The 17,555-nt window shown below is 40.1% G+C and overlaps 2 protein-coding genes across 8 annotated transcripts in view; one reads left to right on the top strand and one right to left on the bottom strand.

Moving 5' to 3' along the window:
• Positions 1–12,583, top strand: part of LRBA (LPS responsive beige-like anchor protein) — a 518,402-nt gene extending 505,819 nt beyond the window's left edge. For 3 of the 5 annotated variants that reach the window (XM_084856243.1, XM_084856241.1, XM_084856242.1), the window contains exons 55-57: positions 439–635; positions 10,077–10,228; positions 11,072–12,577. In XM_084856243.1, the coding sequence (XP_084712369.1) occupies positions 439–635; positions 10,077–10,228; positions 11,072–11,162 (440 nt within the window). In that variant the 3' untranslated portion in view covers positions 11,163–12,577. Of the gene's footprint in view, positions 1–438; positions 636–10,076; positions 10,229–11,071 lie in introns of all 5 variants that reach the window. The other 2 variants (XM_084856247.1, XM_084856246.1) reach the window with 1 other exon arrangement.
• Positions 12,584–13,837: 1,254 nt separating this feature from the next.
• Positions 13,838–17,555, bottom strand: part of DCLK2 (doublecortin like kinase 2) — a 126,938-nt gene continuing 123,220 nt past the window's right edge. For 2 of the 3 annotated variants that reach the window (XM_084856253.1, XM_084856256.1), the window contains one exon: positions 13,838–16,557. In XM_084856253.1, the coding sequence (XP_084712379.1) occupies positions 16,342–16,557 (216 nt within the window). In that variant the 3' untranslated portion in view covers positions 13,838–16,341. The remainder of the gene's footprint in view (positions 16,558–17,555) is intronic. The other variant, XM_084856254.1, reaches the window with a different exon arrangement.

Here is a 17,555-nt window from a genome sequence, read left to right as displayed (position 1 = left end):
ACATAAAAAAATAAAATATATCAGGAAAATGTATTCCAAACAAAAAGGTTGCACATCACAGCTACACTGGAGAGCCAACGGGGCATAGTGTTTAGGGTGTTGGAGTAAGACTAGGGAGGCCCGGGCTCAAATCTCTGCTTGGGCACGAAGCAAAGTGGGTGACCTTGGGTCAGTGTCACATACCCTCAGAATTTTGTGGAGATAAAATCGCGTAGATACATACTTGCTGCTCTGAGCTCCCTGAAGGAAGGGCAGGATAAAAATGTAATAACTAGAGTTATAAGGTATAACCTCTGTTCTACAGTATCTAGCAAACTTTTCCTATTACAATCATAGTTAATCCAATAAAGTCAGATCTACTTTGCTAGTATCTCTAGAAAGAGTTGATGTCAAAGGTCTGAAGGTTTGGCTTCCCCCACCCCTGCTGTCTCTCATCAGAAGGACCATGCCTCATACATTCTATGAATGGAGATCTACTGAGGACATTAGACGCTCCTGAAAACTGTCTGAAAGCAAAACTTATCCAGGCATCAAGAGAGGGCCACTGTGTCATATACTATGACAATGGTCATTTCTGCATATTCAGCGTGAACGGGAAACTGCAGGCCACGATGGAAACTGATGATAATATAAGGGTGAGCAGCACTGTCTTATTTTTACATTTTAGAAGTGTAACATTTTGATGTTCAGGCAGTATGTTAGTAAATGTAAAGGGGAATGATTCCTCTAAAATATATACCATTCTACCTTATTGTGTATTTCAGTATAGATTAGTGTGTGTGTGCATGTGTGTGATAAGAATAAATAAAAGTGACTTTCAGACATGTATTCCTGACTTTGTTCCTAGTTGTTAAAGGAGTTACTTTCATGTGAAATATCTATTAGTATTTTTAATGTGAACACTTGTACTTAATTTTTTTCTAAAACCTTAGTTCTTCTAAGATTTAAGTCAATCAACTAAGTATAAAACAGTGAACATCTCACTGTTACCACTCCAAGAAGCAGGTTGTATAACATGACATTTGAAATAGTTTTGGTAGTTATTTGTGATTCTTAGCCAATATTGATTGGCATTGGATTAGTACGGGTAAACCTGAGCATTTCCATCACTTGAAATAACGATATGATCTTTTTCTGTAAGAGGGCATAATGTGCATGGAATGATCCCCATAGGGCTCAAAAGAGCTTTGTTTTCTCTCCCCCACACCCTGCTTTGGCGCTTGCAAGAGCAAGGCAGGGAATGGATGCTTGTCCTGTATTTGGCCCTCTGTATGCCGGGGGATACTTCATATAGGAGATTATGTAAGACCTCCTTTTCCCTGTAATACTTTGTACTTGTGCATACACAAAGTGGAAAGAAGGGAATAGGGTTCTAGTGAGCCCTATGGACACAATGTACATGCAGGAGTTGTGCCCTTGTGTGGAGAAGGATCATGCTGTAATTGTTTGCAGAAAGATTTATATGGTGGGAAAGTACATTTAGCAATTTCTGTAACTTATTTCACATGTCCACCTGTATTTAAAGTAGTATAAATTCATACTTTCCTTTATAATTGTCATCCCTTTCATAATTCACATTCAAGTGTTTATGGTCTTCTTACCATAGGTTCTCTAGTACTTAGTGTGATTTTACTTTCCTTTTCCTACAGTAACGGTGCTGATAATGTGTCACTTTCTGTTGTGATTATGTTGTCAGCTAGGCCAGTAAATCTATAAAATATCTAGCAATCCCGTGCTGGCTAAAACAATTTATTTAGTGTTTGTCATTCTCAAGGTTCGGGGAATGTTGCTTTATGCAATGGAAATTCTGTTCTCTCTAGGCCAGCAGTACACACAAACCATGCTATTATTTTTCCCGAGCAGTCCCAGATGAATTTTAGTCTTAAACAATCCACAGACTTTCCCCCAGAGCTTCTGTACTTTATCATGCTGCACGGGAAGTGGTAACAGGATGATTAAAACAAGAGTGTTCAAAATGTCTCTGCCCATAGGCGCTGGAGTCCAACGGTTTCTTAGTTTGTTGCTGGTAGAAAATAGAGTATGTGGAGGAAGTAGAAATGTAGTTCCTTTTTCAAATTCTTCTGTATACTTTCCTGTATAACTATGGGCTTGGCTTGCAGGATGTTGACAAAGTTAAAGCTTTCAGTTGTTATGTTCAGACAGTTTAATCTTCTAATTTACTGTCTTGTACACAAGTACGAAAAAAATGCTACCAAGAAAACATTTAGGCTGTCTGGATATACTCAGGGTCTAATCAACGCTTTCCACCTGTTTTTGTTTTAAATATTGTATTGCTCAGTGGAACTTAGGCTAACAGCATATCACAGCATATCTGCCTTTCAGTGTTTAGATATCTTAATGAGTAACTTAAATCTAAGTAGGCAGGCAGTCCAGAGAACTAAAGTTATTCTATCCTAAACAAGGCCAGCATGCTATTCCACCCAAAGGAACCAATTTATTTTTCTTTCCTGAGTCTGTTTTGAAAAGTCAAGTATCTAACAGGCTCTTGCTGCTTTATACCAATGTTGTCAGGCTGACAGGTCTGGTTTTTAAGAATAATGGTCTTTCAAGATTCTGAGGTTTGAGACTCTTCAAGGGAGTGTTAGTTAGAAACAAAAGAATATGGAGCATTCCTTACGCTGTATGCTTTGGAGGACTGTTTGTGCATCTGAACTATATATTGAAAGAAAGATCAGCTATTATTAGATCACTGCTTAGCAAAATCCCAAGTAACTTTCATAGTGAGGCAGCGTCAGAACATTAAATTGAATAATATCTTCTGTAGCCCAGTTCTTGAGAGTAAGTGCATCCTTTATTTGCTAGATGTTGAGAGTCACATTAGGAAACTGAAATCTTGACAGACTGGCCCCCAACACATACTGTATGTATCTGTCTATCAGTGTTTTTCTCATCCACATCTAGATGACTCAGTAAAATGGCACACTAGTAAAACTTTAAATCCCATCTTTTATTTAATCAAGAGAACAGAAACCCACAGAATTCAATGGTAGTAGAAGAGTTAAAGATTAATGGCTTTAATTTGCCTTTTAATATAGCAGTTCTCTGATAAAAAGCCTCCAGTATAACACTCAAGTGAACCATAACCATAAGGTTAATGGATTTTCATCAGATGAATTTTATAACTGTAGCAAATAATTATTTGTCACGGTCTTCGCTGCAATTTCAAAAATACCCTTAGGAGATCGCCATTTGTGAAATGAGAAAAAAATAGATATTGATTTTGCTTATAATGAATAATCTTTTCAGTAATTGCACTTGGTGTGTTAGATATCACGAGTATAGCATTTTCTTTTAAACAAGTCCCTGGCTCAGCTTCATCATCCTTCCTCCTGTCTGTGTTGTCATCTGTTCACATATAATGTGCCCAAGACTGATGTACTTACCTTCTAAGCACATCTGTGCAGCAAATATAGTTTCTTTTTAATATGGAAAATGCCTAGCTCTTATTGGGTCTTGTAATAAGAAATCATCACCACTGTGATATGAAGTTTGGTGATACTGCATTTTAAGGCAAAATTCAGTTTGTATTGAGTGACTGATTTTGATTGTCCCATATTTAATGCAGATGGGTTAAAAATGTTAGTGTCCATAGCACAGCATATATTTGACTCACTGCATAATAGTAATTCAAAACCACACTTCTCTACAAAAAGATTGTTACCAGCTTTCTTTCCCTAGGGCTTATAATATAAAACACATTCAAAGAGCCCCTTCATTTCAAAAACGGTTTCCCATGTGACATGGGGGAACTGCTGTTTAAAGAAATATAAATACAAGCCCATCTTGAGTACATGGAACTAGTTGCAGTTATTTGGACGGACGGACACACACACCAACACACACACACACACACACACACACACACACATATATATATATATATATATATATATATATATATATATATTTAAATTATACTATTAACTGTTCAGTATGACTCAGGTCTAGGTAGAATTCAGTACTATACTAGGATGAATGTCCACAATCAGCTGAGTAAAGTAACACAACATACACTTTTATAAGGGTAATTTTTAAGTCTTGCTTATCACAAAGTAGAACCAAATGCACAAGTGTATGAAGAAGAAAGGCATATACCGGAGAGATACAGGGGCAACAAGTGGGACCTGTAACAAAATGTTTCAGTGTGGAGTGCTCTTGTTCAGCCAAACAGCCATGCCATCTTTCAAGATGCTCCATTCCTTCTCCCGAACGAACACTTGGCATTCTGTGGCCAGCGAGCATGCTCACTCCTCAGTGGGCTATTTTGGGTGCCAGTGTGTTTTCAACCTAAACACTGTTTCTTCTTCTATAAAACTTGTGACTTCCCCCCAAGCATGTTGCTACCTCCCTTCTATTTCTCAATAGCCCCATTTTGGCTTCACAGTTATCATAACTTTTCAATTTGTGTGGCTGAAGTATGTGGACAATGCCCTTGAAAGTACGAGATCAAGCACTTGCATGCTTAATCCTTGCCCTTCCTGGCTGATTAAAGCAGCCAGGTGGAGGCCTGGCAGAGTGGGTAAGCAGAGTAGAAAATGCTTCTTTAAAGGAAGATGTAGTTTCATCCAGTCTTGAAAAACCTGCCATGAGTTCTCTTTTGAAAAAAACCCTCTCTAGACCCCAGCATGCTGGATAATTTTTGACCAGTCTCAAATCCTACATTTTGGGCTAAGGAGCTTGAGTGTGTAGTAGTATCTCAGCTGCAAGGGTCTCAGATGAAATAAATAATCTAATCCCATTTCAATCCATCCTCAGGCCTGGTATTGGGAATGAGATAGATTTGGTTGCCTTGGCAGACTATATGCTGGGAGTGGGACAGGAATAGTTCATTCCTGTTGGTTCTGCTGGACCTTTCAGCAGTGTTTGATACCATCCAACCATAGTATCCTTTTGGATTACCAGGATAGGTTGGGTTTAGGAGGCATTGTTTTATCGTCGTTTTGGTCCTTTGTTGGGGGTCATTTACAGAAGACCATACGAGGGGACTCCTGTTTGATGTCTTGGCCATTTGGGTTTGGAATGTGTTGTCATCAATATGCAGATGAAATGATACATTTCTCCTTTTCATCGAATACCAGAGAAGCTGTTGATGCCCTGACCTGGCCTGGATGAGGAGGGTGAATATATTGAATCCTATTCTAGATGAGACAGAGGGGCCTTTTGGTCAGGAGAGTTTGCTTTTCTGAAGTAGGGATTTGGTCTGTTTTGGATGGGGGAGCACTCCCCTTGAAAAATCAAGTACACAGTTGGGGAGTACACCTAAATAGCGCTTTGCATCTGGATGCCCAGATAGCGCCTATGGTCAGAGGTATCTTTTCCCAGTTTATACTGATGTGACAGCTGTGCCCATTCCTGAGTAGACCTGGCATGACTTAATTACACCCGGATTGGATTACTGCAGTGCACTCTACGCGGGTTACCTTTAAAGAGTTTTTGGGATCTTCAGTAGGGATGTTAGTGAGCACTTGCCCATGGGATCATATTACACCTATTCTGCCACAGGCCCACTGGTTGTCAAATTGTTTCTGGACACAGTTCAAGTGTTGTTACGTTTAAAGCCCTAATGGTCCTTTGGGTTTGGGATACCTGAAGAAACGTTTCCTCTCATACCAGCCTGCCCATCCACTAACACCTATTAGAGAGGCTGGAGCCTGATTGGAACAAGGGAGAGGGCCTTCCTGGTGGCCATGCACAGACTGTGGAATCCCTTATCCCATGAGATCCATTTAGTTACCTCTTTGTTGTTGTTTGTTTGTTTGTTTTAACTTTTATCTTGCCAGGTAGATGATTTTTATGAGGTAGACATTTTAGACTGTTTTTATCTACCAAGTTTGTTCTGGTTTTGTGCTGCTGTTTTTTATTTCTTTTATGAAATTGTTTTAATTGTTGTAAGTTGCTCTGAGCAATATAAATGCACTGGAAGGGTAGAGTATAATTTTTCTAAAATAAGTAAACTCAGTACCGGAGTTCACTATTAAATAGTAAATAATAGCTAATGCTATTTTAGACTATTCTTAAGATTGTGAATTTTAATATGTTGGAAGCGAGTTCCAGCCATGGAGAAGTGGGTTAGAAAACTTGGATAGACAATAGCTGTTCAGACTCGAAGTCTGTATGATGGAAGCATCATTTCCCATAATGAACACACTCATGTCTTTTTTTTTTGCTGTTGTCTTTAGTCAAATAGCTTATGCAGGTCTTTAGAGCAATTTATGAAAAAGGATGACTGAGAGATCATTGCCAATATTATGCACCCACATTCCTCACTTATATCACCTTCAATTTTTTTAAAAAAGCCATTTCTATGTCTATTCTAGGCTTTAAGAAATAATAGTGTCCAACCCTATTCAGCAGTAGAAAAGATTTCATCGTCTGGCCCCTACAATTCAAGAACGGTGTTGCCAAGCTGGAAAGGATCCAGAAATAGCTGTGAAAATGATAAAGGCTTTAAAATTCAAATTGCAAGGAAAAGATTATGTCAGTGAGCCCATGTAGCATTGGGGAGTGTGTGGGGGAGATAGGGATGGCAGAGAATGTCTCCCCGAAACTTCGGGGGGCCGAGCGCCAACGTGTTCGGCCCCCTGAAGAAGTTTCGGGGAGAAATTCTCCGCACCCCCCCGCCCCCTGCACCCCCCCCCCCGGGACGGGACTTACCTTTCCCGAATGTCCCTCCCGGCGGCGGGTCCCGGCAGCAGTTCGTCGGGTCTTCGTCAGGGGCGGCAGCTGATCTTTCAACTGGCTGCCGCCACCGCCATTCCAATAAAAGAAAAAAAAAATGCCCCCGTGATAGGCTACGTGACGATTAACGTAGCCTATCACGGCTAGATCTGCAAAGTCAGCCGTGATAGGCTACGTAAATCGTCACGTAGCCTATCACGGGTGACTTTAAAAAAAAAATTAAAAAGCGCGTACGGCTAATGGCGGCCCCCATAGGGAGCCGCCATTCGCGTTCCTTATTTGGTCGCTGTAGTCTACGTAAATCTTTACGTAGACTACGGCGAAAATAAAGGCAACGCAAATAGCAAATAGGGGGTGCAGGGGGCGGGGGGGTGCGGAGAATTTCTCCCCGAAACTTCTTCAGGGGGCCGAACACGTTGGCGCTCGGCCCCCCGAAGTTTCGGGGAGAAATTCTCTGCCATCCCTATCTCCCCCACACACTCCCCAATGCTACATGGGCTCACTGACATAATCTTTTCCTTGCAATTTGAATTAAAAAGCGTGTACGGCTAATGGCGGCCCCCATAGGGAGCCGCCATTCACATTCCTTATTTGGTCGCTGTAGTCTACGTAAAGATTACGTAGACTACGGTGAAAATAAGGGCAACGCTATTTGCGTTGCCTTTATTTTCGCCGTAGTCTACGTAAAGATTTACGTAGACTACAGCGACCAAATAAAGAACGCGAATGGCGGCTCCCTATGGGGGCTGCCATTTGCGTACGCGCTTTTTTTTTTTAAGTCACCCGTGATAGGCTATGTGACGATTTACGTAGCCTATCACGGCTGACTTTGCAGATCTAGCTGTGATAGGCTACGTTAATCGTCACGTAGCCTATCACGGGGGCGTTTTTTTTTTTAACTTTTTATTTCGCGGCCGGGCAAGGCGAGGCGCCTCCTCCCCGGCCTGAATTTCGGCCGGGCGAGGCGGGAAGCCTCCCCCCCGGCCTGAATTTCGGCCGGGCGAGGCAGGAAGCCTCCCCCCCCCAGCCTGAACTTCAGGGGGACAGCAGCGAAGTGCTTCCCCCCCACCGCGAAAAGCTGCGAGACCAGGTGACTTTCGTGCACCCCTAGGGGGAGATAAAGGTAGGATTCAAATGCACAAAAGGTTTTCAGAAAGGAGAACAATTCTTTGTTCTATCCACTGATACCACTGGTGGAAAGATGTAGTCACTTCATGGTGACAGCTTAATACATTCTACATAGAGAACCTAATTTTAGGGAAGAGAGCCTAAAATTAAATTAAAAATTAGAGAGCCTAATTTTTAAACAGCAATCACAAGGTAAATGGTTGCTTGTTCCCATGGCAGTAGAACAAGCAATGTGTGTAAACTACTAGGAAATAGATTTAGGTTCGGTACGGGGAAAGAACTTCCTAACTTACAAGAGCAAAAACAAACAAAGGAGAAGAAATAATGGGGCAAACTATCTAGTAAAAATGACATAGAAATACTTTTTCTTCTTTTCTTTTTAAAGTTGAACAAGCTTCTGCTGGAAATGTTCTTGGTATATGACTGGTAGGGATGTCTGTCACTGGGAAATCCATTCCATTCAAGCCTGATGGATTTCTGCAGCATGTCCATTCCTGTATGCGAGGGCAGACTGAATTAAGTTTTTTTTTTTTTCAGTTTCTGGGATATTTTTGCACCCCCCACCAAGGTTTTGCAATTTGTGCAAATTGTGGTTTGTGCAAATTGCGATTTGAGCAATTGCGGGGGGGAGGTCAGGAAAAAGGGAAGCCCACTTAGCAAGCTGATCCTCAGGGTTTGAAGTGTACAACAGACATTTGTGGATCCCCTGTTTCCAGTCCACACTTTCCCTACTCTTAAGCAAGTGCTTTTAACCAGATCTAGCCTTCACCCCTTTTTGAGAACTGTGAAATGGGAACTGTGAAATTAGGCTGAGGTCCTTGTGTAGATAATACTGAGCCTGATGGACCAATTGTCTGACTTAGGATAAGGCGCCTCCTATATTCCTGTGGTTCCTAGCAGTTAATTGTGTTCAGGCTTAGGGAATGTTGCTTTCCTGCCTTATTTACATATAATTCTGTAGCAGCTACTTGGGTTTAAATTCAGAGAGTGAAAGGTATCTTGATTGAAACTAAGAACAGAAAATTAAATAATAAATAATGTTATATGCTTATTAGTGTAAAACAGCATATTCCCAAAGTTAGAAATTCAGTAAAGTCAAGGTTTCATGGTTTCGTGTTTGTGCTTAATGGAGGAACAGTTCCTAACATGTGAAAAATAATCAGTGATTCTTCATGTGGTCATTCGTTACACCTCTCATGCTGGACTACATGAGGCTTATCTTGGAGACATTAACCCCCTGTAGTGGGGACCACTCAGGTCTGAGAGGAGATGCATGTTGAGGAATAATGTAGGAAAGACAGCTGATGGACAGCTTCATCCTATGCAGCTTCTCTTAGCTGTTAGTATTCCACTATTTTTTTCTGATGAATACCACTTGGTGTTTAATTTAGAATTTGTTTCCTTGAGACAAAAGGTTTAACAGTACATATGCACAAGAATATCTCACTCTCCAAGTTTGGGGCATTAGTACAAGAACAGCAGGGCAGAAGCCTACCAAAAAAGCAGGGATGACATGATGCAGTAAAATCTGGTGGCAGCATAGCCCCTGGAACGGTGCAGATAAGCAATGCATGTTCTATCTCTGCGATCATTCCCATCTGTGTGCACATAGGTATGAAGCTGGCAAGCTTCCATCACAGACTGAAATAGCGACGTTATATGTCTTGTGGAGACTGGATCCTCTGAAAGAGTGCAGCTGTTTCCCATAAGACCACCTGTGCATATTGGCCTTGAAACTGTGCTTTGACTTTGAATACCTAAGTCCTTGTGCTTAGGGATTAGGAAAGAGAATCATGATTTCATCACAGTTCTGGACTTGGCCATGCAGGAGTTGGATTTGTCATTGACCAACACTCACATTTGTGCAAGCAAATCCGTTAAAGGATTAGCAGCAGTAGAAAGTATCAGTCTGCATTCCCATCACAATCCTAGAGATGAGTAACAGCTAGAATCTAAGAAGAATGGGAAGAAAAAATGTGTGACTTTTATAGGAAGTACTGTTGCTGTGGCTCATTTTAAAATGTGTATATTACATAACAAATTAATAAAGTATCATATTTGCAACTTTCCATGATGTATTTACCCAACTTTCCTCCTTCCATCTCCTTTCTCCCTCTCTCTGCATTTATATGTTTTATCCCACCGTTGTACCAAAAGAATCCATTCTTGTTAAATGGTAAGAAAGGGAATAAATAGCTGAATAGTGAAAGTTGCTATTTTAATGGTAGTCATACCTTTCTCTTTTCTAGGCAATTCAGCTGAGCCGGGATGGCCAGTACCTCCTTACAGGAGGAGACAATGGAGTTGTTATGGTGTGGCAAGTGTGTGACCTCAAGCAGCTTTTTGCCTATCCTGGTTGTGATGCTGGAATCCGATCTATGGCTCTTTCATATGACCAAAGGTGAGAGTTGGTCAGTTTGGTGACCTTAACTAATAATACCAATTTTCGTCAGCTTCATTTGGAGCAGATCAGCTAGCTGACAAGGACAAAATGAAAAGGACCACTGAGAAAGCACTTTTATTAGAAGACTGATCTATGCCATACCGTTGCTGAATTTACCATCTTCTTCAAAAGCTGTGTTATATATTCCACCAGAAAGGAAGGATAGATTGATGGGGCCACAGAACACGGCCTTTTCTGTGGCAGTGCTGCAGTTTACAGAACTCCCCCCCCCCCAAGGAGGTTAGATTGGCACTCCATCTTTGCCCAGCTCTAGGTGTACCATAAAGACCATTTTGTTTATGTTGGCTTTTGATGGGGTTTAAGTATTTTTATTCCACTCTCGGCATGTTTTTAAGATGACTTGTGCCATTCTTCGTTTGTTTTGTGATGAGATTGTTTTAAAATGGTTTTTAAAAGATACAGATTGCCTTGGGGACCCTTTTGGGCAGAAAGGCAGTTCATAAATGTTTTAATTACTAAATAATCTGAGATAGATATCGTTTAAATTCCATTAAAATTGAATGCAGAATATTTTAAGCTACCATCAGTTTACTTAAACCAGTTTCAAAATGGTGTGTGCTTTTCACATCTGGAGTGTATCCTCCCCCATCTATCCCAATGGTGTCTACTACCAGATACATTCTATGTTCCATTGAGAAAAATTGTTAGGATTGTTAATATCAGTAAATGTTATAGAATTTTAGCTTAATGCTGGTAAAGTATGTATGTGGTTAAATACTCCTTCAACATAAAGGTACTGTAGCCTTTTCACTGTTTTTATTTTCTCTTTTTTCTTTGTAGGTGTATAATGACAGGCATGGCTTCTGGTAGCATAGTGCTTTTCTACAATGATTTTAACAGGTGGCATCACGAATACCAAACCAGATACTGATGTTGGAACTAAGCCGACCAGCATATGCAGCAGCTGTCAGATGAAGACTAGCAAGTCTCTCTTCAGTATCTTACCAGAGCCTCAGTTCTTATAAATAGTTAATATAACATCTGAATGTAACTTAAAATTGCTGGGAGATGCTATTTTTTAAAGTTAATTGCTATTTTTGTAGACCTTGCTTGACTTTGGGGTTGGGGGGAAGGGAAGAAGCAGAAAATGGCTGCTGGGGTTCTGTAGCTTAAAAAGAAAATCTATATTTTTAGTCATAGTAAGTCTATTTTGATCCATGTACGGGGAAGAGACCTAAATAAGATGGCTAAAATTCTTATACTAGCTATATTATGAAACATGTTTCTCATGTAAATCTTTATAATCTTGGGGAATGTTTGATTTTAACAATGGGAATTTGGTTATAATACCGGACATTGGTTATAATACTGGCGTTTTAAACTGGGCTTACCCATACCAAATTTTTGTCTTGTACCTTTACAATGATTGTACTATTTCAAGCACTGAATTTCTGGGAATCATGAATATTTAAATTATGACAAATGTAGTTTTGTTTCCATCACTGTAATGATCAAGCATGCTTCTAAGTCTAGATTATTAGTTTGTGGGATTTTTTTTTCGTTTGCTGTTTTGTTGTGCAGTTGATGAAGAAATCAACAACAGAGTTGATATATCAAATGCAAGTCCTTATTCCCCTGCCCCCAGTCCTTTCTTCAGTGCATACCCAAAAGTGCATTGTTCCTCAAAAGCAAGCTTTGCCTTGAGGACTTTGGCTATATCCTTCCATTATCAACTTCTGCACCCTTTGAAATCATGTGCAGATTCAAAGGACACCTTCTATTTGCCTAAAAAGAATTAGGCCGGAGCCAGAAGATTATTACAACTCTGCTTACGGATGCTATAAAGGCAAAAGCTTTTATTTCCATTGTAACACAGCTTGTGAGAGCTGTGTAGCACAAGCCACTGCCCAGTACTGCTTATGAAAACAAGGCATATTTACATTATTCCCTGGTCCAATCATGACAATTCAGAATGCCCTCTCTTCCAGCTCTTAGGAAATTGAATTTATACTAAGGAACAATGTTATTTTGCTGTTGCATAAATTCTACTTTTTCTACGAGATTGCTGTGCAGAATTCTGTGAAAATATTTGTGAAAGGAATTGTATTGTTTTGTAGGTCTGTATTGCATAAATAACTACTTTGTATGTTGTGCTTTATTAAGATTTGAAACTTACATTCCATATCTATATTGGTATATAATTTTCTTCAGCTGCTTACTTGAAGGAGTTCCCATTGTTGTTGCTTTTCCTAGTGTTCAACTACTCTCACTTTAAATAAATATCTGAAAGGGGAAAACTCAGTTTGAAATAAGAAATTAAATAAAAAGGGATTTGTAATTTAATGTATCATTCACTGCACTGAAATTTTGTCTTGCTGATATAAAACAAAGACTTCACTTCCCTTAGGAAAACATAGGCTTTGTGACAACATTGTAATCCTGTTGTCTGTCTGGGATTTTTCTTTTAAAGGTTGGTTCTGTAATTCCCTACCGACTTTTGTTTTGGACCCGGTCGCTGCTACAGGTGACCTGAGGTTTGTGGTTTATGACTACACTTGTGCTACCCCAGATCCAATCCCCATGCAACTGATGGTGGGAGTAGCCTTGACTGTGGATAATTGTTCACTCACTTGCAGTGTGTCATTGGACCAGGGATATTTCATGAAATAGTAGAGACTATTTGAATTTGTAAGTTACTTAAAACATCAGATTAGGCCAGAGTTCTGATAAAATGCTTATATGTATAATGGTGAAAGTCCTTATGACATTGAGCAATCAAGTTCCAGATAACAAAATTCTACTCATTAAAAAAAAAGTTTTTGTTAGAAAAACACAGAGAAGGAAAAGCCAATTTAAAAGGCACTCCTCCCATTGGTGCAAGCTTTTGAAGCTGAAGACATGTCAAAAGTGCTTGGTTTCAGACATTGAGCACAACAATTCTCTCTCCTTCCACGGTCCCTCTAAGGGAATAAGATTCAGATTTACTATTCTGTGCTTACACCCAATGTGCCAATTGCCTATGGCAACCCACAACCTAGGAAAGTTTTAATAGAAAAGTTAATGCAGGGAGTGGGCAACAGATGGCCTGCCAAATATTGTTGTACTACAACTCCCATCAACCTGACCATTAAGTGCAGTACCTGGGGCTGATGGGAGTTGGAGCCCAACAACATCTGCAGGGCCACAAGTTGCCCACCCCTGTGATAAGAGACAATGCTTGGGACAACTCAAGGTTGAGTACTGGTTGAAAGTGGGGTGTTGAACCATAAGTTGTTACCCATGAAGAAACCACAATCTAACAACAAACCATGGGTTCTCTTCATGGGTTGTTTGTGGTTAACAAACCATGGTTTGTCAGAGCAGCTGTTAGCACTACAGTGACAACCCACACGCAACCTTGGGTACGGGTTGTCGTGTTGTGAACCCAGTTGATGAAAGGAATGCTTTTTTTTAAAGTAATTAGAACAACTTAGAGTTAGTTTCTTCCTAAAATCCAAAATCAATGTCAGACTTCCATAGTTGTCATACTGCTCTGGGAAAAAAGGTAGGATATCTTTAACTGTCTGAACATAACTCCATAGCTCCAAGGATTAAAGACATCAGAGTGGAGGGAAAAAAAGCTTTCACTAAATTTTATTACAAAGCACTGTATGACACTTAAGACTGAAGTATACAATAAGGGTCATTCTGCCTAGGTCAGTTGATACAGTTAACCAACTGGATTGATTAATCCAGTATCAATACAAGTCTAAGCTACAGAAGCATTGGTTCAGCGTATTTATGGTGCTTTTCCTGATCTTGTTTATGTTGACTGAAAACTGATTACAGATTACTTAAGTCTGAAGTGTTAGTATTCCAGCCTGACTTGATTATACTGGATGATGTAGTAGAGTTTGACAAGCAGCACATATGTTCTTCCAAGAAAGTTACTAGTAACAGACATTCAAATTGCTGCCCAGCTATATGTTACAAGAGTTCCTAATGTTAACTTCATGGGGACTATTGACCTTAATCCAAAACATGAATGAGGCGATGGGACCAGAACCATAAATCAGCAGGAGACGGTCCCAGGTTCATCTCCCGTGTAAAAAAATAATAATCATCAGGTAGCACATAATGGGAAAGTCCTGAGCCTGTGAGAACATAGTCTGACTTTGTCTAAGATAGCTTCCTGTGTTTGCCACTGGCATGGGCTGCTGGTGGTGGAGTTAACATGATAATATAAAAAATGAGACCACACCAGAGGGATCCAAAGATTCTGGAGAATTGAAATGTGTGAGAAAAGGTGTTCACACTAAAATTCAGTAGACAGACTTCAGACATACATTGCTCACTGGATTCTTGTCCAGTAATTTTTGGTACAATCTTATGGAATCCCATTTCTGCACAAGCATTGTCAAAGCAAACAGGAGTTTTGAAAAATTACATTCAATTAAGATGGCCAGAGAATTGCAGAAGCTGTCCGAAAAACCACCAGAAAATCCAGAAATTTACTGACCTCAGCAGCTATTCTGTCACTGGCTTTAGGTCATCTCCTATTTCAAAAACAGATTAAACCTTTAACAGACTGGTTCTCAGGCAATTTAGCAGGACTGCTTTGCTACCACAGTGTGACTAATTTTACAATGGGAATGGGGCACAGGTGGCCTCAAATCACACTGACGGTGACCAATCAGAGCTTAAGTCTGTTTTTTGGTACAGCACTACCAAAAGTAAATAAAAACCTTTAGGTTTTGCAGGACTTGAAAATGCTAGCCCCCACAGCAATTTTGGGTGGAGACTGAATAGTCACCTGTATTAATACATTTGTCACTCCTCGTAAGAAAAAATGGTTCATGTTTGGGGACTGGCAGCTTAGAGTGAGATCACACTTTACTTATAAGTAAGTCCCACTGTGTTCAATAGGACTTACCCCAGGTAAGGAAACATAAGATTGCAGCCTCAGAGTTCAATGTACAGAAGGCTCAGTCTTGCCTTATTTGGAGCAAATCAACATTGTCCACTTTGAAAACATAATTGGCATGCAGGACAAAAGGAAATCAACGTTAGCACCCACATTGGACTGGCTTTCTAAATTCTCAAAAATTACCACTTACTCTTTTCAAGAAGAATGTTTATTGCAGGTCTTACAGTTCTAATGTAAAGTAAAGGCTAATAGAAAATGATCCAGAATTGTTAAAAAGGAGCAAAAGGAAACAAGCAGAGTACATACAATTTTGAAACAAGCATTAAGGTAAGATACAACTCCATCTACGCTTGACTGCACCTTTCAGCATCACTGCTCCCCCAAATATGCCAGCTCTCTCTGAAGTTATAAGGAGTGGGCTAATGAAAAAACAAAATGACAAAAGCATTCTGTGTTGGTGACCAGCGGTTAATTGTTTTAGTTAGCTTGCTCTAAATATACTGCTCCATTTTAAGTAAAGCAACATGCAGCAAACTTTCTATTGGCAGGAGACAGTTTGCGCAGAGCAACAGTGACTGAAAAAGCTTAATTGACTGTAGTCTTCATACCCTCTTCCAGATGGGGAGGGGAACAATTGCCCCATGATAGTGCTACTTTTGTATTCAATTCCATATGGAAAGCTTATGTTACCTAAACTTTAATTTCAAATCAAAACTTTTAATAATAAGACACTCCCACCCTTTCATACATTCACTCTTACTCACACAACTTGGTTTTCAGTATTGAACAGATTGTTCACAGGGACCAGTCTTGCCTCCCCAAAGTAACTCCAGAACTGGAACTCTAAAGTTGCATAAAAGAATAATTAGAGCTTCCCAGTTTTCTTCTCCGGTATTTTTTTAAAGCCCAGAGTTTGCTGGGTAAGGCCTCTTAATAGTTCTTTTTATTTAAAGTTTGTATTTCACAATAGAACTACCACCAGAGAAGATTAATTCATTCTCATTCCAATATTGTTTGAAATTATATTTAACACTACATTTTGAAAAAGATAAGAATTTCCAAACGTGATGGCCAGAGTACTAAAAACTACCGTATGTGCTACCCGATCCTTTTCAAACAGATGTGAACAAACTACAGTAGTGAAGGGAAGAGAATGGTAGCAGATAGAATCCTGACCTAGCAGTGGACTTGAGTGGAACTTGTCTTAAATGAATCCTGCAGTAGCATCATGACATGCCGAGACTGGGCATGTAGAGAGTTTGAGTGGCTCAGAAGCAGCAGGGAAGAACATCTTGAGATCAACCAAAGGAGGTTCGTGATCTGCAGCATTTATCATGACGGTTTGGTTCACAGCAGCTTGACCAGAGTCCTGGCAGCGCTTGTTGTAGAAGATCTGTCTTTCTTTATCTAGAGCTGTGTTCTATAATGCAAATTTTGAAAAAAAAAACACCTCATGACTAGCTACTAGTACTCTCATATATAACAGCATATAACAAAACATCTCCTTTAATGCATGCATTAGCCTGATGAAAAGGAGAAGTAACATTAGAGGTCTTTTCCAAATGTGTGGTTGCTGTTGGTGGTTTTGGAGACTAGCTTTTCCCATGCATAGCACCCAGAGCATTGGCAACAAGAACTGCATTAAAAGCATGCTATTGTAATGCCAGTGAGATCAATTTTAATGAATTTCTTAAAACAAAAAGGTTAATTTGCAAGTCTGGTGAGGAAAAAGCACACATGCATGGTTGCAAAGAATAAAAATGGGCAAAACACACACCTTACTCAGACTCTGATCTAGCGATAGCACGGAACTGATGGTCCTGATGTGGCTTTGCAACGAGACATATTCAGCTAGTTCAACAGGACTCAGAATGCAAAAGGATCTCTGAATCCAGATGTGCGTCCAGTCCCACACCAGTAACATATAGTGGGTTTGATCCAGGAGCATGCAACTGGGCTTGCAGAAGCGGACTTCTCCACCCTCTCCCCACGGGAGCCACTACAGCCCCCTGAAAATGATGCACAGACAGTTAGGGGACCCTGCTGAATGGAGTGGGCTGTAGTGTAGAAGAATGGTGGCGGGATCACCAAAAATTGGGCAGATGCATCTTCCACGAATGGAGCTCCACTCATGGAACGTGTCTCTTCCTAGTTTTATTGGGGGGTGGGGGAAAGGAATAATAAAAGTAGCAAAGGTTTTATTGTTGTGTCAAACTCCAGTTAAGAAACTGGACATGTGCATGCTTGCAGAAATACTGACCTTATTAAAATAAGAATGCTTGTGGTGCACATAATACTTTTTTTTGTTCATGTGAGCAGCCTCAGCCATTCTTAAGTAAAAGCTCACACAGACAAGTATGTTTTCCCATTGATTCCTGAAATCACATTAGTAGAGAATGTGCCATTGTGATATTAGGA

This window comes from Heloderma suspectum, chromosome 5, assembly GCF_057233095.1.
Source record: "Heloderma suspectum isolate Gila_16-S chromosome 5, 16-S_ref, whole genome shotgun sequence".
NCBI lineage: Eukaryota > Metazoa > Chordata > Lepidosauria > Squamata > Helodermatidae > Heloderma > Heloderma suspectum.
This window is presented reverse-complemented; position numbering and strand designations above follow the sequence as displayed.